This window comes from Mobula hypostoma, chromosome 13 (assembly GCF_963921235.1).
Source record: "Mobula hypostoma chromosome 13, sMobHyp1.1, whole genome shotgun sequence".
NCBI classification, from domain to species: Eukaryota; Metazoa; Chordata; class Chondrichthyes; order Myliobatiformes; family Myliobatidae; genus Mobula; species Mobula hypostoma.
The window spans coordinates 90,124,264-90,149,935 of NC_086109.1; the positions used below are offsets into that span (position 1 = coordinate 90,124,264).

General features: G+C 41.4%; 1 protein-coding gene across 4 annotated transcripts in view; it reads right to left on the reverse strand.

The window, feature by feature from the left end:
* Nucleotides 1-25,672, reverse strand: part of pias1b (protein inhibitor of activated STAT, 1b) — a 224,412-nt gene that overhangs the window by 41,741 nt on the left and 156,999 nt on the right. For 3 of the 4 annotated variants that reach the window (XM_063066158.1, XM_063066159.1, XM_063066160.1), the window contains 6 exons: nucleotides 25,267-25,314; nucleotides 24,432-24,522; nucleotides 24,210-24,344; nucleotides 11,062-11,167; nucleotides 2,558-2,631; nucleotides 1,259-1,339 (listed from right to left, as the gene is read on the reverse strand). In XM_063066158.1, coding sequence (XP_062922228.1) covers nucleotides 1,259-1,339; nucleotides 2,558-2,631; nucleotides 11,062-11,167; nucleotides 24,210-24,344; nucleotides 24,432-24,522; nucleotides 25,267-25,314 — 535 coding nt within the window. The remainder of the gene's footprint in view (nucleotides 1-1,258; nucleotides 1,340-2,557; nucleotides 2,632-11,061; nucleotides 11,168-24,209; nucleotides 24,345-24,431; nucleotides 24,523-25,266; nucleotides 25,315-25,672) is intronic. The other variant, XM_063066161.1, reaches the window with a different exon arrangement.

The following is a 25,672-nucleotide window of genomic DNA, read 5'->3' on the forward strand; positions in this document are numbered from 1 at the left end:
TAAAACCATCCAAGACTTCCTTTTAGAACAGAGATGAGAAGGAAATTCTTTCCTGAGAGTAGTTATTTCCAGAGAGGAATTCATTGCCCCAAAAAACAGTAGATACTGTCATTGGGTATATTTAAAGCAGAGATTGATAGGTTCTTGATTGGTTAGGTTGGCAAAGGTTACAGGGAGAAGGCAGGAGAATGGAGTTAAGAGGGAAAATAAATCAGCCACAATCAAAATTCAAGAGTAGATTCAATGGGCCAAATGGTCCAATTATGGCCCTGTGTTATGGTATTTCTGAAGTGTTACAAGCCTTTCTTTACTGAACTTTCAGTCAGCAAATTCCAGAGTATTGCTCTTTGAGTTAAATTATCTTTGCTCTGATGTCCTTTCCATCATTACCTTATAACTATGCCTTTCCACCACCATTCTCACCTCCAACCACTCCACACCTAATCAATCCTTACATTGTAACTATGCTTCTCCTGCCTCTACCCCCTCCAACCTCATTGGCAGCTCTGATCAAGTTCAAATTTAATTGTCATTCAACCATATACATGGATACAGCCAAACAAAACAATGCTCCCCTAGGGCCAAGGTGCAAAACATAGCTACAAAACAAAAATTTAAAAAATAATATAGCCCAAGTCCCTGAGTGTCATTGCCTGTTGATTGATGGTGCCTGGGATGTTGTCCTGGAGCCATATTTCTGCAGTACAAGCCAGTAGCAGTTTTTCATCTTGCCCAAGTACAGCTACAGACGAACGCACTCCAACTTGTCTTCCACCGAGCGAACACTGGAGGTCAGCACTGACAGGAAGGGCCAGCCTCCAACCCCCAGCATGGAATCCAGAACACAGCTGGCTCTGGTGTCTCCTTTCCCAGCAACCACAACAGACAACCCGAGGCATGAGGGCCTTGTCTGCACAACTGAGGCAACACAGCTCCCCGCTGCTGGTCTTGTCAATGAACCAGTGACTCGGGCTTGCAGTATTCTGCATTACCAACATCCACCAGCTTCTTGCAATCGCAACAAAAACATCCAAGACAATCACTGCGCCGTCTGTTGGAGCATGTGCTGCCTCCACACACCGACACTGACACTTTCTTCCTTGAGTGGCTGAAGCAGGCTACATCATGGTGCACAACAATTCTGGCCCGACTGCTATCCAGCAACTCACTGGTGGGGTAGACCTGAAGTATCTGGTGTTCTTAATATCCAGCAGTGCCTTGCGATTGTGTAAAAGACATAAAGGACGAACAATTGCACCTTTGTCTGGACCCAGAGAGGCTGCTGCATCCGAGCGCACTGCCATCGCCATTCAAATTCCAGGAATCTCCCCTCAGCAATCTTAATAAAGAAAACAATCCCAGTATTTTAACTAATAAATGTTCCAAAGTTCAAAGTAAATTTATTATCGCAGTACCAACGAAAGAACTAATCTTTGTAAGTCTCTAAACCCTCGCTAGAAAATTCTTCCCCTAATGTGAGTAGCTGAGTTGTATGCAGCTGAGGTTAAACTGAAGTTGCATACAATTGTGGCACAGTGCTGTGTCCTTGTATTCTACATTTCAGCTTGTACGGAAAAATATCCCAAATGGCTTATTTATGCAGACAGATGTTCTCTATTGCTCAATGCTCCGAGTGCTCTGACAATTATTGACAACTCCTCTTACTTATTTTCCTTTCCCCAATATAATTTTTCATTTCTGTAGTGGTGAATTTGTGCTCCCAACCACTACACAGTGTTACCTGTTGGGAGGTGTATATTAGTGGATGTCAATGGTGAGTATAGGACTAGCTGTGACCACACCACCACATGAAGACTGGACTCTTGAGCTGCCCATGGGCCATCCACCTCAGCTGGGATAACATTTGAAGAAAATGTTTTCAGGGCAAATCAGGAATATGACTTAAATGATGTGTTAGACATGGATAGCTGATTGAACAACAACAAAGACATTTTTATAAGTCATTTGGAAGAATTTGTGCATAAGTACATTGAAAATTTGTTTCAGCTATTACTGTCACCAAACTAGGACGTGCATCTTTTGTACTTCTATTGCACCCAATATTTACACAAACTGAGCTCGCAGTCTAGGCTAGAATAATCATAAACACAAGAGATTCTGAAGATGTTGGAAATTCAGATTAACACATACAAGCTGCTGGAAAAATCCAGAAGGTCAAGTAAATTCTATGTACTGGAACAAACAGTCGACATTTAGGTCAAGACCCCTCATTAGATACTGATGAAGAGTCTCAGCCCCAAACGTTGACTGTTTTCCTTCTCCATAGATGCTCCATGACCCCCGAGTTCCTTCAGCATTTGTGTGAGTTAGGCCAGCATTTTTTTAAAAAAGCTTGACAACTTTACAGAATGTTAAGCACAAAGTCAGTATTCATGTTGCACCATAAGCAAGTTACTAAATCTATGAATAACATAGATTTTATATCTGGTAATCAATAACATCGAATATGTGTTTCAGATAACAAACAGTTAATAAACACTGTAAGAGGAAGAGAAGGTAATTTAATCATTAATAATTCAGATATGGTTGTACTCACAGGACACAACAGAGACACCCGTAAACTGGTTGTGGCGATTTCACTGTCGGGATCGGCTGTTAATTTTTCTTTGACTGCATGTGGAAGAGAAGAGTTTTTTTCCCAATTACTTAAGAAAGCTGACTTGAGCTATTATTTTAATACAAAACAGACACTGTACGAGTTACAAGCTCCCCCCCCCCTCAGATTCATAGGTACCCTCAGTACCCGCTCAAAAGCTGTTTCTCACGTACAAGTTATGGTAGTACACTGAAGCTGTAAGCTTACCACCATCTGGGGTAATCACAGCCAATCGCCGTTCCATCCTTATCTGACATCCACATATATAAAATTTACAGCTGGAGCTATTGTACAGTAATTATAGTCATGCCTATGATTTTATTTGTACTTCCTTAGTCTGCAGCACAGAGGCCAACTGTAACATCAGCACTACCATCCTGTCTGACCACATAACAAAGGAACTTTCTGATCTGGCATAATTTTGTGCTCTGCAGTACAGAAGCTTCCAGTGACAGAAGCAGGCTTTATCTTAATACAATCAGAAATACCCATCATACAGCTTACAGGAACAACAACTGACTTTACTGTTTTGCTTCACGACACTCTAAAAGTGTGAACATAAATATTTGCTTAATGTCTGAATCTAGTCTACATTTCCTCTTTTGTCCCTTCCTGTTAAAAACCGAGGCACCACAAAACCACTGTGCAAGATGTGCCTACATAGTATAAACCCTGTGGGGCTGAGAGGAAATGGGAAGTTTCTGGTTAGGAGTGACCTAAGTGGCGGGCAATTCTCTTTCCAGCAGATCTTGTTATATCTACATATTACAGCTCTTGGAACAAGAACCATAATCTGCTCACACCCTCCTTTTTGCCTCAACAGACATTAAAAAATTACAGCTTACACTGTGCAAAGTGAACCAAATTCTATGAGAGACAGAGGGAACAGTAAAAGCAGCAGTTCCAAAGAACAGTTGACTATGCACTTGAAAGCCATTGTCCAAATACCTTCACACCCAGCATTCTAAACTGAACTGTCAAGATCATGTCTATTTTCCCCCCCAAAAGTAAAAGTAAATTTATTATCAAAGTACATACAGTGTATATCACCATATACTACTGAGATTTATTTTCTTGCTGGCATTTACGGGAAAATAAAGATATATAATAGAATTTGTGAAAAACTATATACAAATACTGACAAACAACCAATGTGCAAAAGAAGGCATTGTATATAAAATTTACACATACAGATTTATATACAAATAAATAACACTGAGAGTGAGAGTTGTAGAATCCTTGAAAGTGAGTCTGTAGGTTGTGGAATCAATTCAGAGGTGAGGTGAATGAAGTCATCCACGTCCGTTCCTGAGCTTGATGGTTGAACGGTAGTAAGTGTTTCTGAACCTGGTGGTATGTCCTTCTTACCTGATGGTAGGAGTGAAGGTACAAGCCTGTGTGGTAAAGATCCTTCATGATGGATGCTGCTTTCTTACGGCAGTGCTCCTTGTAAATGTATTCAGTGGAGGAGAGGACTTTGCCTGTAATGGACTGGGCTGTATCCAGCATTCCCTGTAGACATCTTTGTTCCTGGGCATTGGTGTTTCCATACCAGGCTGTGATACAACCAGTTAGGATACTCTCCACTGTGCATCTAAAGTTTTAGGTGACTAATGAATCTACACAAACTTCTAAGAAAGTATATGTGATGGCACTTGCACGTTGATCCCAGAACAGATCCTCTGATATAACGTGAAGGAATTTAAAGTTACTAACGCTCTCCACCTCCAATCCCTTAATGAGAACTGCCTCATTATTTATCAAATATATCACAGTTCTACATCATTCTTATATTCTGAGAGAAATGAAAGGACAGAACAGGAAAAGAGTAAGGAAAAGGGAGAGGCAAAGATCAGCCAGTCGATCCTTTAAACAAATTTGGCCCAAGGCAGAAACGTTTCATTTGTTGGGCTCAAATTCTATTTTGGAACTGCGGTGGCAACAGTAACATCCACTGTGCTTCTAGATCTTATTTATTGGTCAAAGCCACTTTTGGCAAGGGCTTTAATTAACTAAAGGTGGCAGCACAGGACCTTTCACCTTTGGAACCTATCCAGAAGTACAGGTCTTTTGAAAGGTTGTGCCGAAAAATAAAATCACCATTGATAGCAACAAACAGCAGGCTAATTATGGGTTATATCAGCTTTCATTTACTATAATAAGCAGGAGGATTAGAAATTACAGCTGGAGACAGACTATTTGATGTTGTCAGGGCGCTCTAAGTTTCTCTTGCACTGTGTCATGACTCCTGCTGGCAGGATTGGTTCTGAATTCCTAAAGCAAGCTTGTTGGTATCTGCTAAGACCATTAAGTTCATCAGTGTTTTTTGCAGGCCACATGGCCACAAAAGGCACCAATGGCTCAAGCTGTTGTCTCAGAGAAAGTAGCAATAAAAGATGGAATCTCACCAAAAAATGATGAGGGGGCATGGGGATAAATATTGGGTAGTTCATAATCCACATATCCCATAAATAAATAGGAAAAAATGTGCAAATAGCCAGTGAGAGTGAAAAGACCTTACAGAATTAATTTGGGAATATTTAAAATACAAGTCAAAAATTTAAGGAAAAAACTTAAATGATCACAAGCACCTCCCTCCCATATCAGAAGTACCTACACCAGGCACTGCGTCAAGAAGGCAACATCTATCAAAGATGCCCATGCGATCTTCTCGCAGCCGTGGCAGAAGGTATAGAAGTCTGATGTCCCACACCACCAGGTTCAAGAATAGGTTCCTTTCAACCATTTGGTTTTTGAAACAACCTGTAAAACCCTAATTGCTATTTCAATAATAGCAACAACCTAATAATTTTACATGACAGAGATTTTATTTTGTATTCATTTTGTTCTTTCTTAGATTATTTCGTAATTTATGTTTTTCTTGTTAATGATGTCTAATACCATGTGCCTAATGTGTTATTCCAAGTTTTTCATTGTACCTATACACACATGTGCATATGACGTCTGACTTTTGAGCTAAGAATTAAACCTCTGATTAAATATACCACTGCTTTCTAAAACCGAATGGATAAAGACCTTGCTGGATGTTAAAAAGCTCAAGATTTAATGAGTCTTCTCAGAGTTTTCTCACCCCATTAGGCATACGAAAATTCACTTAACCTGTTTTTTTTAAAACAGAAAGAAAGTTCGGGTTTCCATTCTTAATTACATTCACTAACCCTTATAAGAACCTACAATCAACAGATACCAAAGATCCAATTCAGCTGTGATATAGCTGAGAGCCTGTGACCACTGGCTAACAAGCTTCAAGGATTGCCCCTTGGGCAATTCCTATCATTAACAAATAAAGACCAATCATGAGCTAGCACATTTAAGAGGAAGACAATTTGAAGCCAAAGAATGCCACATTTTGATTCCAGGAACTTTCCCGATAGGCTACTGCCACAGAGAATCAGAGTTTGCGTGGCAAGCTGTTTTCATCATTTATACTGAAATTGCTATGATACATTTTGAAAGATGCTTGTCACATAATCAATTGGAAAGGAGGAATGGCTAGCTCTTTTAGAGCAAATTGAACAGCCCAGGGGAAGTTCATTACATGCAGAAACAAATGTCTGTAATCAAAGTAATGAAGTCACCAATTCAGAGAATAAGGGAGTTAAAAACAAGTTAAGTTTACTTAAAAACGTAGCATGACTTAGTCATAGAATCGTAGAATACTACAGAACAGAAACAGGCCCTTTGGCCTATCTAGCCTGTGCTAAACTATTAATCTGCCTAGTCCAATTGACCTGTCCCCAGATCATAACCCTCCATACACCCCTTACCCATGTACCTATCTAAATTTTTCTTAAATGTTGAAATCGACCCCACATCCACCACTTGCGCTGGCAGCTAGTTCCACACTTTCACCATCCTCTAAGTGAAATAGTCCCCCCTCATGTTCTCCCTAAACATTTAACTTTTCACCCTTAACCAACAACCTTTAGTTGTAGTCTCACCTAACCTTGGTGGAAAAATCCTGCTTGCATTTACCCTTTCTATATTTCTGATAATTTTGAATACCTCTATTAAATCTCCTCTCAATCTTCCATCTTCTAGAGAATAAAGTCCTAACCTTTCACTATAATTCAGATCCACAAGTCTGGACACCTTCCATGTAAATTTTCTCTGCACCTTTTCTATTATATTTATCTCATTCCTGTAGGTAGATGACCAAAAATGAATACAATGCTCCAAATTAGGTCTCACCAATGGCTTATAGAATTTCAACATAACATTAATGGTACATGGTGCTTAGAAAAATATAGGGCTAAGGGTAACCCTAGGTAATTTCTAAAGTACGTACATGTTTGGCACAGCATTGTGGGCAGAAAGGCCTGTATTGTGCTGTAGGCTTTCTATCCCAACTCCAGTACTCAGTACATTGATTTATGAGGGCCAATGTGTCAAAAGCTTTCTTTATGACCCTATCTACTTGTCATGCAACCTTCAAAGAATTATGGATCTGTAGCCCCAGATACTCCTACTCTACTGCACTCCTCAGTGCCCTCTCTCTCATCATATAGGCCCTACCATGGTTGGTCCTCCCAAGTGCTACATCTCACACCTGTCTGCATTAAATTCCATCTGCCATTTTTAAGTGCATTTTTCCAGCTGGTCCAGATCCCTCTGCAAGCTTTGATAGTCTTCACCATCAAATTTTTCATTTGCAAATTCGCTGATCCAGATTACTACACTATCATACAGATCGTTGATGTAGATGACAAGCAACAACAGACCCAGGACTGATCCCTGCGGCACAGCACTAATCAAGGCTCCAGTCGGAGAGGCAACCCTCTACGACAACTCTCTGGCTTCTCCCACAAAGCCAATGTCTAATCTAATTTACTACCTCATCTTAAATGCCATGTGACTGAACCTTCTTGACTAACCTCCCATGCAGGACCTTGTCAGATGCCTTGCTATAGTCCATGTAGACAACATCCACTGCCTTGCCTTCATGAACTTTCCAGGTAACTTCCTCAAAAAAAAATCTAAGATTACTTTGACAGGACTTACCACGCACAAAGCTATGTTGACTATCCCTAATCAGTCCCTGAATATCCAAATACTTATGCATCCGGTCCCTTCGAACACCTTCCCACTTCTGGTGTCAGACTCACCGAGCTATAATTTCCTGGATTATTCTTACTGTCTTTCTTAAACAACAGAACAACAATCCTCTGGCACCTCACCCATGGCTAAGAATGTTTTAGATATCTCTGCTAGGGCCCTTGCAATTTCTGTACTAGCACCCCACATGGTCCAAGGGAACATACTGTCAGGCCCTGGGGATTTATCCACCCTAATTTGCCTCAAAACAGCAAATTCTTCCTCATCCATAATCTGTATATGGTCCACGACGTCACTGCTGCGTTTCCTCACATCTACAGACTCTGTGTCCATCTCACGAGAAAAGACATACAAAAACTACATTTAAGATCTCCTCCATCTCTTTTGGCTCCGTGGATAGATTACCATTCTATTCGTCCAGAGGACCAATTTTGTCCCTTGCAATCCTTTTGCTCTTAACACATCTGTAGAAGCCCTTTGGATTCTCCTTCAACATGTCTACTGGAGCGACCTCATGCCTCCTTTTAGCCCTCCTGGTTTCCTTCTCAAGTGTTCTCTGACATTACTTATACTCCTCAAGTACCTCCTTTGTTCCTACTTGCTTATACTTGCTATGTACCTCCTTTTTAATTAAAACTTAACCAGGGTCTCAATATCTTCTGTCAACCAAGGTTCCCTACACAAATTGTCTTTACCTTTTATTCTGACAAGCACATCCAAACTCTGTACTCTAAAAATTTCCACTTTTGAAGGCCTCCCACTTACCAAGTATACCTTTGCCAGAAAATCCTAGCCCAATCCACACTTGCCAGATCCTTTTGATACCATCAAAATTGGCCTTTCTCCAATTTGGAATCTCAGCCTGAGGACCAGACCTTTCCTTTCCCATAGTTACCTTGAAACTCATGGCATTATGATCACTAGATGCAAAGTCTTCCCCTACATAAACTTGTCACCTGCCCTGTCTCATTCCCTCATAGGAGATCTAGTGTCCCACTCTTTCTAGTTGGGACTTACGTTCTGACGAAGGGAACTTTCCTGAACACATTTGACAAACTCTTTTCCATCCAGCCCCTTTACAGCATGGGAGTTCCAGTCAATACTTGGAACGTTAAAATCACCTATTATCACAACTTTATGTTTCGTGCAGCAGTCTGCAATCGCTCTAAAAATTTGCTTCTCTAAATCCCACTGATTGTTGGGTGGTCTATAATACAATCCCAATATCGTGGTCATACTTTTTTTATTCTCCATTCTACCCATAAAGCCTCACTTAGATGAGGACTCCAGTCTGTCCTAACCAAGCACTGCCATGACATTTTTCCTGATTAATAATGTTACCCTTCCAGCTCTATATGTCTAAAATGATGGAACATTGAACTGCCAGTCCTGCAACCAAGTCTCCCTAGTGGTTACATTACATAATTCCATGTGCTGATCCTAAGCTCATCCACCTCGCCTACAATACCCCTTGCAATGAAACATACACAGCTCAATAAACTTGATGTGCAAAAGACAAACCACACATAAAAAAATAACTGAGAACAAGTTGTAAAAGAGTCCTTGAAAATGAATTTGTAGATTGTAGAATCAGTTCGAAGTTGTGGTCACGAGATGATGCGACTGTGATGATGAGCTAAGACATTGAAATCAAAAGCCTTCCAAAGTGCAATTAAATCAAATCAAGAGATCCCATTAGCTACAGTGATCAATTCTGAGTTAAAACATTCATTTCTGAGAAATTTTTTTTTAGTTTAGAAAACTGATGAATAAATAAGTGCTTGGTCTCCTACACCAGAACATTTGAGCTACTTTTAGTTGCTCATTTTCAACATTAATCCTGCAGTGCTTCTGAGCTCTTCAAATAGCTGAACTATACAGTAAACAGAAATCACTTAGCCTGATCAGTCAATTAGTGGCTACTTGGGCACTTGGCCAAAATTGCTGCAGCTAGATTTTAATGGAACATCAAGTGTAAAGTCAGCACAGTAGTTAAATGCTGAAGAACAAATACAGTTTTGGCACATCACACTTAAAAAAAAACACAAAACAGCAGCTTTCATAATTCAGCAAATGTTTCAACAAATGCAACCTTTTTAAATTAGCATGCTTCTAAACCAAGTAATGATAATTTCAAATTTTAACTCCTTAAAAATGTAAACAAGCATGAATTTACCCAACCTGTCAGATAGCAAGCGTAAGACAAAATTTCAGAACAACAGAAGTCCCAGATCCTGCTCCGGTTAATCAATCTCAGCTTAACTCAACTGAATCTACTCTTTAGCCTAGTGACAAAAAAATCAGTCAACTTCCTGTCACTTACCAATTGTTAATGCATTTCTAAATATTGGAAAAGGATAGAACAGAATTGAGCTCAGATGTTTGAAGTACTTGTGAATAGTTTGGCAATGCACATATAAAACCTGGCACAGGTAGAATCAATTGAAAAGCTCAAAAGGATAAAATGAGGCACATTAAAGGCTAAAGTTTTATGCAAACAAAAAGCATTGTTCTTTATTGCTCATGATTCAACATTACTTCACTTTTAAGATTACTGGAGAACAGTCCCATTTGAAATATCATTTTAAAAACTAAGCTATATGGGGTCTTTCTGCTGGCTGGTCTTCATGAAATATCATAAAATGGTTCAAATAATGTGGCAGAGCATCACAAGGTTCACAATGGCATAAGGTTTAGATCACTACTGATAGGTCGGCAAGAAAACTTGGCTGTAGTGTTTGCGTAGGGTTTGTGGTCTTTGTTTATGGAAAAGTAAAACCCCGTAGGGTTCTCAAAGGTATGAACCATGAACCGTGCTTAATAATGTGCATGACTATGGTAGAGCAGAGCAGAACCTATTTCAGCAGTGCTAACCATCCCTTTGCTATCAAATGGCTTACTGATATGCACTATTCACATCATGGAGGAAAACCAATGACAGTTGCAGCTACTGTAACCTATAAAGGCACCTTCCATTACACTTTCAGAATTGGAATTGAGAGAAATTGGCAACACTTGCAGGCTGCCTAGGCACACCCACAGGTTGTGTTAGTTGTTAACACAAATGACAGAATTCATTGCTTCAATGCACATGTGACAAATAAATGAATCTGAATCTGAGATTGTATCACTAGTGAGGCAAGAGATGACAGATCCCATTGACATGGCAACAATGAACACAAACTTTCAGTATATCATGAACTAACAGCGTATTTATGGCTGGAATTAGATTAAACTCTTATGAATGGACTAAAATCAATAGTAACCAGAAAGGATACAGTTTTGAACAGTAGCACTGATTTTTAATCATACAAAGGCACTGCCTGATTACTTATGCAAATTTTTAACTTGTTAGTCTTTGCACTTACTTAATGCTCTGGAATGGTCCGGGTTTCGTATTCCTTTTGCTCGTAGTCTTTGAAGCAACACAGCAGAAGACAACTGTTTTACAAGGTAAACTGCCATGGAGTAGCTCTGATAGACAGAAATGCACACAGTCATTAACTACAACCACAAATTAATGGAATCATATTTAATGAACATAGTTCCAATCTCTAGTATCTGTCTTTTTTGTACCAATTAAAACTTAGAATTTGCACCAGTTCTCTGAAGTGTACATTAGGATTTCAAAATACCCTCAAAACTTGCGCTGCATTGAACCACAAAATACAAAGATGGACAAAATATGCCTGAATTTAAAGGCTCAAGATTCAAAGTAAATTTATTATCAAAGAATGTATACTTTGATATCAAGATTCATTTTAGAGTCATAGAGTTATAAGAAACAGGACCTTCAGTCTATGCCAGCCCACTTAAACTACCTAGTCCCATCAACCTGCAGCTGGATTGTGGCCCTCCATACCCCTTCCCTCCATGTACCTATCCAAACTTCTCTTAAATGTTGAAATCAAGATTACATCCACCACTTGGGCTGGTAGCTCATTCCACAGTCTCACCACCTGCTGAGTAGAGAAGTTTCCTCCCATGATCCCCTTAAACATTTCACCTTTCACCCTTAACCCATGACATCATCTTATAGTTTCACCCAATCTCAATGGAGAAAGATTGCAGTCATTGACCCTATCTATACCTCTCATAATTTTATTTACTTCTATCGAATCTCCCCTCAATCTTCTAATTCTAGGGAAGAAAGATCTAACCCATTCAATCTTTCTTGCAGGCATTCATAGTAGAATAGAGAAATACACGCAGACTGACAAACAACCAATGCACAATTTTTACATCAGTTGTCAATCAGGGGACTACAAAATGGGTTTGTCATTCCTAACCTGGTGGGGTGGGATGTGGTGAGGAAATAATAGTCATGTCTTCTACTTCAAAATGTTACCCTGTCAGACAGCAGGAGAGAAAAGATTTGGGCTTGATTGCAATACCTACATTCAAAATGCTTGCCAGCATTCCAAATTCAAGAAACAGTCAACTATAACTAGTATGGCATTAAACTCCATAGGATTATCTTTACTTCAGGAGGAGAAAGCTTGAAATAACATTACTAGTGATGTATTATGGGGAAAAAACTAATATTGAGAAGACAAGGATAAAGATCGCTCAAACCCCTATACCAAGATCCATTGCAAATGCCAAGACCACTTCAAAATTAATATCCTATTTGTTAGTTAAGACCACTTTAGAATAGTGGTTTGAGAATCTCCTTAAGTGCTCACCCCCCATCCCACAATGAGCGGACATACCCAAGATTCATTATCTGAACTTGTTGCCTGTTAGTACATTGAAATGCTATTTACAATATAAATAACAGCAAGTCAACAACTTGAGTACACATTTCTGGCACACCACATTCATTGCTTCAGGCCAAACAGAATTAGGTACTGTGACTCGCTACTACAAAGACTCGTGCTACGTATAATCTGCAGTTTGCAAAAATCAAGATTCAGAGTAACAAACACAGCTTTTATAAACTGCATTCAAACTGTATTGATAACGTACATTTCCATTTGAATCCAAACAAATCTGTGTGTTTAACCTATTTCATTAGCAAAGGAGGAGTGAAAATGAAAACAAAATTGCTGGAAACAGCACTGGTGGCTCAGTTGTTAAGAGTAAAATGCAAGAACTGCAGATTTATCAGAAGAGAATATATCGGTCTACCATTGGGCAATAATACTAGGTTGTTCAGTTGCACACCTAATGCAATGCCATGGTCACACAGTTCTAGTGGTCTGGTCAATCCCAATGTCCATGGCCACGTTTGTGGAGAGTGCACGTTCCTCTTATGATCATGTGAGTATCCTCCCACATAACAAACAATAGTGGTTGGTAGATTAACTGGCGACTGCAAATTCCATCCCCAAAATTAAGTGTGCAGCAGAATCTGCGAGAGAGAGAGAGGTTTGCCAAGAGTGGGTGGAACAGAGAAAAGGCTGAGGGCTTTGTGGAAATGCAGAGAGAATGTAATGAGATTAGTGCAAGTGGTTGCTTGATTGTTGGTGCAATGTAATGGCTGAAAAAGTCCACTTACATGCTGTGTGACCATAATATTGCAGACATTAATTTTGCGTTCAATATTAATATCGTGACATGAACTTATTCCACAGAGATAGTGCTTGTTGAAAGCACATTCAAAGTATATGCTCATTAGACTGTTGTTAACAAGTGCGTCCTCACATTCAATGTAAGGAAGGAATATCAGTTTTCTCAAAGATCCTGAAAAGTACTGTAAATCAAGTAACTGATACAGTGCCTATAAAAAGTATTCTGCCCCCACCCCTCGGGAAGTTTTCCTGTTTTATTGTTTTACAACATTGAATCACAGTGGATTTAATTTTGCTTTTTTTGACACTGATCAACAGAAAAACTCTTTCACGTCAGTGAAAAGAAATCTCAACAGTGATCCAAATTAATTACAAAAATAAAATACAAAATAATTGATTGCATAAGTATTCACCCCTTTAATATGACACACTAAGTTATCACTGGTACAGTCAATTGGTTTTAGAAGTTACATAATTAGTTAAATGGAGATCACTTGTGTGCAGTCAAGGTGTTTCACTTGACTATAGTAAAAACACACCTGTATGTGGAAAGTCCAACTGCTCGTGAGTCAGTATCCTGGCAAAAACTACACCATGAAGACAAAAGCAACTCCGCAAAAAGACTATTGAGAAAGCACAAGTCGTGAGATGGAATCAAGAATATTTCCAATTCACTGAATATCCCTTGGTATACAGTGTTACGAGAATACACATAAAATTAAGATGTTTGCTGGCCTGGGCTAGCATCAGTGGCATCAGCAGTTGGTCTGCCACCTGCCCTCAGGGGAAGGAGAGATAAGGAACAATGGAGCAGCGTCTGGAGATGTGTAATGAAGGGATGTGGGAGAGAGAGCTGTCTGGAGCGGCTCCCCCCTTTGAACCCTGAACTGTTTGAAGTGATGGACAGGCGATACCCCAGCAGGGGGATAAAAAGGGACAGGTTCGCTAAGACAGGGACACACGCCACCCGAGGTAACGAGACCCTGGAAGCGGTGCGCCTCTCACGAGTGGGTGAGAAGTGCCAGACAATGACAAGGGTGGAAAGGTACGATCAGCGGGAACCCGGTGTGTGTCCACCCTTGCCTGGGCGCCGGGTTCACTGCAGAGGATCGACCGCATCTGGAGGAGGGGTCACAGTCGGTGACCTCAGGTGACATCACCAAGGACCCGCCCAAAAGTTGCTCGTGAGCAATCTCGCTGGTCTGTGAGTGAAGCTGTGCTGAATGATGAGTTGTTCCTGTTTTCTCTGTCTCTCTTCCCCCACCTTGTCCATCGCCATGGCAACGATTACTGCGAACTGAACTACTAACTGGACTGAACTTTGAGTCATTTTGAAATTGGTCATTTACCCCTAGACAACGATAGAGCTTGATTGATGCTGTTATCTTAATTCTGTGCACATGTGTGGTTATCATTGTTGAATTGTTGCATTTATTATCCTTTCGATTACTGTGTTGCTTGTTTCTTTAATAAAACTTTCTTAGTTCTAGTACTCCAGACTCCAACTGAGTGATCCATTTCTGCTGGTTTGGCAACCCAGTTACGGGGTACGTAACATAAGTGGGGTTCTCGTCCGCGATTTTGAACGCTAAATTTGGGACGGAGTAAATTGATTGGGTTAAAATTCCCGAAAGAAAGAAAAGACAAACAGCAGAAATGGAGGTTGAGGAATTTATAAAGGCGCCGACCTTGGAGGCATTAGAGGATGCCAGGAAATCGGAATTGATAGCTGTGGCCAAACGGGTGAATCTTGCCAAGGTGAAGTCGACAATGAGGAGAGAGGAGATACACAGAGCTATTGTAGAGCACTATGTATCTAAAGGTGTGTTTCCCCAAGGTGAGCTGGGGGAGGTGTCTATTGAAAAACCTGCTGGAGACGCGGTACAGGTACAGCTTGAAAAATTGAGACTCGAGCACGAGTTCCGGGTACGGCAGTTAGAACACGAAGAGAAGCAGTTAGAAAGGCAGGAGAAAGAGAAAGAGATGGAAAGGAAAGAGAGAGAGAGACAGTTGGAGAGAGAGGAGAAACAGAGGGAAAGGGAATTCGAGTTGGAAAAGTTAAGGATAAGGGCCGAGCAGGGGCTCGTGCCGAACCAAAGTGGAGGGTTCCGGGCGACCCAGGAGGTTAGGCTGGTTCCCCCTTTTGACGATACCGACGTGGATCGGTACTTTCTCCACTTCGAAAAAGTGGCTGTAAGTCAGGACTGGCCAAGGGATAAGTGGGTTGTTTTACTTCAGAGTGTACTGAAAGGGAAGGCCCAACAAGCTTACTCAGCTTTGTCCGCGGAAGATGCCCAGAAGTATGAGGTGGTGAAGGAGGCCATCCTCAGGATTTATGAGTTGGTCCCGGAGGCATACCGGCAGAGGTTCCGGAATGCGAGGAAGCGGTGGGACCGCACGTATTTGGAGTTTGCTCGTGAGATGCAAACATATTGTGAGCGTTGATGCGCCTCGAAAGGGGTAGAGGGGGATTATGACAGACTGCTGCAGCTGATTCTGATTGAGCAGTTTAAAGGTTGTGTCCCTGAGGGTATGTGACCCTACCTCGATGAGAAAGAGGCAGCCACGTTAGCCGCAACTGCTAAGTTAGCGGATGAGTATGCGTTGACGCATAAAATGAAGGTTGCCCCGAGTAAAGGCTACCAGAAGGGTAGTCAGGACGGCGGGGAGAGTCCGCCGGAAAAGTCAGAAAGTAAGCCGGGGACTAGTGAAAAGGATAAGGTAGACCGGGAGCAGTCTGGTCGGAAGTCTCCTGGGGTCGTCTGTTTTAATTGTGGGAAAGTCGGACACTTTGCGTCCAGGTGCTTTGCCCCAAGGAAGGAGACGGGGAAAGGAAAAGCGGAAATTTTGAATGGCTGTATCGAGCTGTTAAGCGAACCGCTAGGGAAGGACAGGTCTGAAAAAGTCCAGGAAGGGCGCGAGAGGTTTATCTCGGCCGGATTGGTGTCAGTGAAGGAGAGGTTAAAACCAGTTCCAGTGCGGATCTGGAGAGACACGGGAGCGTGTCAGTCACTAATACTGAAGAGTTTATTAGAGTTTAGCTCAGAGACCCAGACTGGGGAGGTAGAGGTCAAAGGTGTTGGGGAAGGGACAGAGTCAGTCCCTTTGCACCAGATACGCTTACAGAGCAACCTGGTCTCTGGACTAGTCACGATCGGGGTGAGGTCCGAATTACCGATGAAAGACGTGGAAGTCTTGCTCGGTAATGACATCGCCGGAGGAATCGTGTTCCCAGTCGTGAGATTGACGGGTCAGCCTGCCAGCATGGAGGCCCCGCCCGCGATGGTGAATTTGGCTGAAACATTTCTGCCAACCTTGTATGAGACAGGGTGTACTGAGATAAGAGGTAGTGAGGGAGCTGGGACGGACGTAGCAGTAGCCAGGAAAGAATTTGTGCAGACGCAGGAGCGAGACGAGGGGCTGATGGTTTTTGCCGAGACCGCTCTCTCTGACACAGCCTTGACAAGCTATTGTGCGGATGAGGAAGTGCTAAGGAAGAAAGGGAAATCAAGTACAGTACCCGCAGATGAGGAATGGGGGGTGGTGCAAAAGAGTTATGGGGATGAGGTTTTTAACATGGCCCACGAGGTACCCCCCGGTGGACATTTTGCGGTGCTGGAGGAAACAGTTGGTGGAATCATGAAAGAGAGTTACCGGCTGCCCAGGGGGAAAAATGTTATTGATCATGACCGACGCGAACTGAGACGGTCACCGGCTTTTGATATGCTAACAAACCTAGTCGGTGTTAGCGTGGAAATCAATGAAGCTAGGGGCCCCTTGATAAGAGAAAAAAAACATTTTGAAATGATTAGTATGGGATTGATCAGACGGGAGAAGGCTATTGTTTTGGCCAGGTCTACTGATAAGGTCTCTCCCTTAATCCCCGAACAAAGCGAATCTTTAGAAGGAGTAATTAAACGACTCGCACCTATGTGTTTGATTGTCCCGAGGAAATGCAAAGAACTGGGACGTTGGGTGATTGTGGTTACAATAGGGCAGCCAAGTAAACAACACCCATATTTTTCGAGTAATTCAGTGACTAAAGGGCTGATGAACACAGAGGTGTGTATTGGCAATTTAACACGGCTGTCTGAAGCCAGTTTGATAGTGAACCTTGAAAAAAATGAATTCGGCCACACGAGGGTCACTTACCTGGGAATTGTGGTGACACAGGGGCAGCTGGCAGTGATGCAAGCTACAGTGCAGGCTATCGCTGACCTCCCAACCCCGACAGACAAGAGGGCCCTCAGAAGGCTTTTGGAGATGGTGGGGTACTGCAGGAAGTTTTGCAATAACTCTGCGGTCAATACCCGTCCCCCTCCTACTAAGCCCTTGCGAGAGAAAATTGAGTCGGAATGGGACGACCCTTGTTGTTGTGGTCCGGGACAAAACCAAATGAGAGGTTACATTGGTCGCAATTCATCAGTGTTTTTGGCCACTATGAAGTTTGCTGAGTTGGAGCCTGGTCTAAGGGATTATTAATAACACGTGTAAAAGGAACAGAAAATGTGATGACTGTCTGTCAAGGTGTTGACAGCTTCAAATTCTCTGTATTAGCTAAATAACTGTTAAAGATGTATATTGTGTATGTATCCGATAATGTAGTCATGTTTGTAATTTTTACCTCCCAGTAAAAATCCTTAAAGGGGGGAAGTGTTACGAGAATACACATAAAATTAAGATGTTTGCTGGCCTGGACTAGCATCAGTGGCATCAGCAGTTGGTCTGCCACCTGCCCTCAGGGGAAGGAGAGATAAGGAACAATGGAGCAGCGTCTGGAGATGTGTAATGAAGGGATGTGGGAGAGAGAGCTGTCTGGAGCGGCTCCCCCCTTTGAACCCTGAACTGTTTGAAGTGATGGACAGGCGATACCCCAGCAGGGGGATAAAAAGGGACAGGTTCGCTAAGACAGGGACACACGCCACCCGAGGTAACGAGACCCTGGAAGCGGTGCGCCTCTCACGAGTGGGTGAGAAGTGCCAGACAACGACAAGGGTGGAAAGGTACGATCAGCGGGAACCCGGTGTGTGTCCGCCCTTGCCTGGGCGCCGGGTTCACTGCAGAGGATCGACCGCATCTGGAGGAGGGGTCACAGTCGGTGACCTCAGGTGACATCACCAAGGACCCGCCCAAAAGTTGCTCGTGAGCAATCTCGCTGGTCTGTGAGTGAAGCTGTGCTGAATGATGAGTTGTTCCTGTTTTCTCTGTCTCTCTTCCCCCACCTTGTCCATCGCCATGGCAACGATTACTGCGAACTGAACTACTAACTGGACTGAACTTTGAGTCATTTTGAAATTGGTCATTTACCCCTAGACAACGATAGAGCTTGATTGATGCTGTTATCTTAATTCTGTGCACATGTGTGGTTATCATTGTTGAATTGTTGCATTTATTATCCTTTCGATTACTGTGTTGCTTGTTTCTTTAATAAAACTTTCTTAGTTCTAGTACTCCAGACTCCAACTGAGTGATCCATTTCTGCTGGTTTGGCAACCCAGTTACGGGGTACGTAACAACAGTTAAGTCAATCTTCAAGAAATAGAAAGAACACGGCACAGTTGTAACTCTGCCAAGAGCAGGCCGTCTTCAAAAACTGAGTGACCATGCAAGAAATGGACTAGTGAGGGAGGCCACCAAGAGACCTATGCCAACTTTAGAGGAGTTATAAGCTTCAGTGATTGAGATGGGAGAGTGGCAAAGAGAAAACCACTGTTGAAAAAAACTCTCACGAAATCTCGGTTAGAGTTTGCCAGAAGGCATGTGGGAGACTCTGAAGTCAGCTGGAAGAAGGTTATATGGACTGATGAAACCATTATTGAGCTTTTTGGACATCAGACTAAATGCTACGTTTGGCATAAGCTAAACATGGCACATAATTAAAAACACACCATCTTTACCATGAAGCATGGTGGTGGCTGCATCATGCTGTGGGGATGCTTCGCTGCAGCATGCCCTTGAAGGCTTGTGGAGGTAGAGGGTAAAACTAATGCAGCAAATACAAGGAAATCCTGGAGGAAAACCTGATGCAGTCTGCAAGAAAACTGCCACTTGGGAGAAGATTTGTTTTCCAGCAACACAATGACCCCAAGCATAAAGCCAAAGCTACACAGGAATGGCTTAAAAACAGCAAAATTAATATCCTGGAGTGGCCAAGTCAGAGTCCAGACCTCAATTCAATTGAGAATTTGTGGCTGGACTTGAAAAGGGCTGTTCTCTCATGATCTCCATGCAATCTGACAGAACTTGAGCAGTTTTGTAAAGAAGAACAGGGAAAAATTGCAAAGTCCAGATGTGCAAAGCAGATAGAGACCTATCCACACAGACTCAAGACTGTAATCTTATGAAATCAGTTATTTTGTGTTTTATATTTGTAATTAATTTAGATCACTTTATAGGGATCTGTTTCCACTTTGACATGGAAGAGTCTTTTTCTGTTCAGTGTCAAAAAAGCCAAATTAAATCTACTGTGATTCAATGTTGTAAAAAAAAACATGAAAACTTCCGGGGGGGGGGGGGAGGTGTGAATACTTTTTTTATAGGCACTGTATATAATAAATTAGGAAAATGTGTACTATATTGTATTTAATCATGCACTGATTCACTATTTGCAGATTTTTTTGTTTCAGTGAAATAAGTAGCATTAGAAACAGATTTTGTTGAAATTTATCTTATTAAAGTGTGTTTGCCGATTTTGCCTCTGATCTACTTTGTCTCGGGGCTCAAAAGCAAATTTTACATTTCCCTCTGACTACAATCAGGACTGGAATTTGATTGTAAGCAAGGCAGGACAGCAGAAGCCTGAATGGATGAGGACTAACCAATCATGAGGGATAGACAACAGGGGGATAGGCAACAGGGCTATATATACCACTGGACTAGAAGTGCCTAAGCATCATCCCTGATGAAGTTGGCAAAGTTTGACATTGAAACATCAGTTAAAATTGATAACTGTACCCAGCTGGAAGCACAAGAAGAGTTTATTTGTCATATACACCTTGAAAGAACGAGATCCTTTTGACATCAGACCTCTTTAAAATTACGTACATGGCAAAAAAAAAACAGTGCATTCTAGCTCATCTGTGGTAAGAGACCTAGTTAGACAAAGCCATGGTGGGGATGATTAAATACAACTTTTGATCTTACTTCACTGAAATTTACTGCACTTATAATACAATTACAGCTCCTATTAAAGTTCTACCCCACTATGTATTTGAACAGATAAAACTTGCCAAAATCTGTTACAACATCTGTCAATAAAGCTATGATCTGAGAATTCTAACAGATGGTGCCGAGTTACAAAGTGTGCTGTCCCAGTTTGGACTTGCTTGCTTTATAGAAACAATTATAAGATTAAAACAAGGTATTCTATGCATGTTTTTCACTATCCTGCAACTACAGTCACTGAAATTCTCATCAACTATATTAATGCAGATTGTAATGGAAATAAATATTTATTTCAAAACGAAAAGTTGCTTCCAAAACAATGTCTTAACTAGGGCACTGGGTGGAGATGCATCTCTACTAAAGGAGGTGTAAGGCGCTCCTTCCCTCCACTAGCTTGCAGGTTACCCTTGGGCGAGGTGTAGCACCTGCTTAGCCATCCAATCAAGGTCATGTGAAACTACAGGAGAGTGGATAGTTCTATGAGCGGTTGGTGCATATCACAATTCCTGGTTATGTAACCTCTGATGCCAGGCAGAAGAATATATTAATCTCTGAAGAGTATTGTTAATGACTGGGGTCACCCATCTTGTAAAAGACACTGCCCAGAGAAGGCAATAGCAAACCATTTCTGAAGAAAAATTTGCCAGGATAATTATGGTCATGGAAAGACCATGATTGCCTAGGTAATACGACACAGCACATAACGAACAAATGAGTATACTGAACAATTCTCAGGCACAGGTCTCATGAAATTAAGCACCCAGTTTATCTTATCCTGAGAGAGCTGAATTTGCACTATAAAACCGCATTTACCATATAACCTTCCTGGAAAATTCCATGAAGTATTTTGAGGCAACACAAATTCTAACAATAATAAAGGGATACAGATTACACTGTGAATAGATCCTAGGTGTCATTGAATAGATAACAAATTGCAAGCTGCCTTCATCAAAAATGCTTTGGTTGCTTTTTATAATATTCCTACCCAACCATCACCACCTCTATTCTTCATTCTACATATCAGTTATGGCAAAAAGGAGACTAATTCATGGGGCTGTTGATCACCGGACAAAATGAATTGAGGAACAGTACAAGAGCCAACACATCCTTGCTCTTGGAGCGTGCCAGCACATAACGTTTATCCTTGTTTGGATTAACACAAGGAAAATTGATCAGTTCCAATTGGGCTCACACACTTTCATTTTGCTTGCAAATATATATGCTTTCCAAAATAACAGCAATAATGACCTTTTTACAAGTTACCTTCCTTGCCTACCAACAGCAGTGTTCTTCTACAGCAGAGGTTCCTAACTTTTTTATGCCATGCAACCTTACCAAGGGCTCCATGGACCCCAGCTTGGGAACCCATGTTCTAAAGGTTTAAACTCTTCTGGGCACCTCCATTAAACATCCTTCACAAGTGAGCCTAAATGAACAATCTTAACAAGCACTCATCCTCACACTGCCTTTAAACCTGTGTAGATATCAAGAGAACTCTAACGTGGGCAGATTATTTCTTTCTCCATCCTTAAACTGACCTCACAACCCATTTGCTTCTCTGGCAGGAAAGAGCCAATTTAGCACATAAAGTGAAACTGGAGCCTTATCCAAGGTTTAATTATCTGTAATTATTAAATGGAAGAGCTTACACACTATGGAATTTTTAACATGCTGTTCCACCCCCTATAAAAATCAGCAACATTATGAAACAGCAATGAGCTTTCAGTGTTTCCATCATCGTTCTGACTGGCATTTTATAATACATCATTTCAGTTTTCCATAGTTCATGAACCATACGCACTGAAGTTTAGCCAAACCTTTTACGCAATATCTTTCAATTGTTTGATTAAAAAGTAGGTAGGGAAACACTTTCTGATACTCTTCACTTAACTCTCAAACTGCTCCAGAATGCAAGATAGACCACTTAATATTTCAGAGTCATTATAGATTAAAACAATCTTTAGGCTTGGCCCAATTAGAAGTCAAGTCAGGCCAGTAGCCTCTGCATCCAGCACATAATTCTCCGTAACTTCCACCACCTACAATGGGATCCCACCACCAAGCACATCTTCCCTCTCCCTCTCCCCACTTTCTGCAGGGCTCACTCCCTATGTGACTCCCTTGTCCATTCACCCCTCCCCACTAGTACTTATCTTTGCAAGTGGAACAAGTGCCATACCTGCCCCTACACCTCTTCCCTCACTATCATTCAGGGCCCCAAACAGTCCTTCCAGTTGAGGCGACACTTCTGTGACTCTGTTGGGATCATCTACTGTTCCGGTGCTCCCAGTGTGGCCTCCTATATATTGGTTAGACTCAACGTAGACTGGGAGACTGCCTTGCCAAGCACCTACCCTCCACCTGCCAAAAAACTGGGATCTCCCAGTGGCCATCCACTTCATTTCTACTTCCCATTCCAACATGTTAGTCCACAGCCTCCTCTACTGCCACAATGAGGCCACACTCCGGTTGCAGGAACAACACCTTATATTCCATTCTCCAACCCTGACTGTATGAACACCAACTTCTCAAATGTCTGGTAATTGCAAACCCCAACCCCCTCCTCACCTTATCTCCCTACCCGCCCATCAGGTCCCTCTGCTGCTCCTCCCCCTTCCCTTTCTTCCATGGTTTTCTACCCTCTCCTTTCAGATCCCCGCCTTCTCCAGCTCTTTCTCTCTTTCACCTATCAACTTCCCAGCACTTTAAACTGATTAGAAAGGCTGGCTCTGTTACAGGAGTCAAACTGGACCCACTGGAGGATGCGGTAGAACAAAGGACCCTACAGAAAATCCTGGCAATTCTGGACAATGTTCCTCACCCTCTGCATGCTACTTTGGCTGAACAGAAGAGCACTTTTAGTAATAGACTAAGACAACTGTGCTGCTCCAAAGAGTGCTATACGAGGTCATTCTTGCCCTCAGCCATTAGCCTCTATAATGAGTCAACCTATAGCCGGGGAAGTGATGAACCCCTCCTGTTAGACTGCTTCAGGTAACTTTTTTTAAAATTCTTTCCTACTGCTCTTCTAATATTTATATATCCATGCACTTGTAGTGCTACTGTGACACCGTAATTTCTTTTAGGATCAATAAAGTACCTATCTATCTTTACCTTACCCCCTACCCCTCTTCTGGTTTCACCTATTACCTACTTTGCACTTTTTCCTTCCTTCCCCCCCACCTTCTTGCTCTAATTTCTCATCTTTTTTCCCAGACATGATGAAGGGCCTCAGCCCAAAACGTCGACTGTTTACCCTTTTCCATAGATGCTGCCTGGCCTGCTGTGTCCCTCCAGCATTTTGTGTGTGTTGCTTAGAAGTCAAGGCATATCAATTGGAAGTTCTGTGAGTGGGTGGGAGGTGGGGAAACTGGGAAAGGGGCTTTTATTAGCTGCTGTTGCTGTTTCTTGTGTCGTTCTGCTAAACATGGTGGGCATGCTATGTTGGTGCCCAGAATGTGTGATGACACTTGCAGGCTACATGCAGCACATCCTTAGTTTGTGCTGGTTGTTAATGCAAATGGCACATCTGCCAGTAGGTTTCGATGCACATCTGAATCAAAACCCAAAACTACTTTTAATTCAACTGATTGGATGTGGCATGAAAGCTATTCATCAAAAAGCTTTGTTAAATTGTAGAATGATACTGGTGAAAGTTTTAATTGGGATTAGCATTTAGGGACAAAGAGTATACTTGAAATGCACAAGGACTAGATTAATTATAGTTAAACAAAGCTTCTGAAAACTGCCTTTGACTGATATTAAACCCAACATCTGGGCCACATGCATTATACTGCTTTAATTAACTGCTTTGAAAGGATGAATATTGAAAAACCTACTCTTCCGATTTCTGCTGACCACGAAACCACAATCGTGTTCGGCACTGTCGTGGACAATCTGACTAGTGAGGTAATGTTGATCGGTCGGCTGGGTCGCTTTGGTTCAACACCATTTTTGGTTGGTGGTAGATAGCCCTGGGATGAAAGCAAAAACTTGCTTATAGTTTTCCCAAAAGAGTAAACCAAGAAAAATTCTATTAGACCAACATTTTTAATACTTACCGGAAGGTTACAAGTTTTTGCATTTACTTTCACACAAAGATTTGGGGGGAAATGATCTTCCTGTGGACAACTAGTTTCTGATAAACAAAACCTAGAAAATTAAGAAAATATTATAAAATTTAAATGTTCTCCAGTAATCCCCAACTGCAAATATTGATTCCTTAACCAATAATGGATATAGTTTGCATTACTAATGTATTAAGAAGTTAAATAATTCTCCAAATGGATAATACGGTAGGTAAAGTTAAATAATTTTTTTTTCCATTATTCCCTTTTTCATTAACAAGTCCAACACTTAGTACGTATTCCTTGTTGTATTTTGACCTTGCCCAGCTAGGCAACTGTCACCATTAGAAGCTGAAGTCATGGGCCAAGCTCATTAAGAACTACAGATTCCCATCCTGATGGGAACTAATAGACCAGGTGGACTGTTCCAAGAGTCCAATGATTCTGTGCCATAGAAACCAGGTTTCTATGCAGATTTAATTAATTGAATACACATTCCTCAGTCACAGCCCTGAGATTTGAATTTATGGTTCACTCTACACCTACAGATTACTAATCCCATAATTTTACAATGTTACCAAACCTGAGCTAATAAGATGCATGGGTTCTAAATATATTATTTTAAATAAGTAGATTATAGAAATCAAAAAGCTTCCACCTCCCCTAAACATGATGTTTTGACAATTTTCTTTAAAATATTTCTTAGAAATAGCTCAACAGGGCAAATACAAAAGAATGGAAAAGTCAAACCACAAAAGGAAAGAAAGGAAGAGGGAGAAAGCATCAGATCAGCAAGTTAAATTCAGATAAACAGATTATATGCATTTACCGTAACTGAACCTGCACTGTAAAGTCACACTTGGTCCCCGATATGTCCCTAAATAAGAATGAAATATTTTTCAGTTTCAAATTTACATTTGTAAATGAAATTGTACAAGATAGCATGATATACTTCACAAGCATTGAAATGTAGAGATTTACAGAATCTATTTCCCAAAAGCCCAGAAATTTTATAAGACAAGCTATTTTCCACAAAACAATTTTTAAAAAATGGTAGCACCACCAGGTTTGTTTGTTCAGAATGTGCATGCTGCTGGCAACAGCATTGTTCATCTCTAATTTTTCCTGAAATTACACTGTTGATTCTGCAGTCACATGTAAGCCACACAGTCGATGGTAAAGAAAACCAATTTCTTTCTCCAAAGGACATGAGTTAATCAGATCAATTTTAAAAT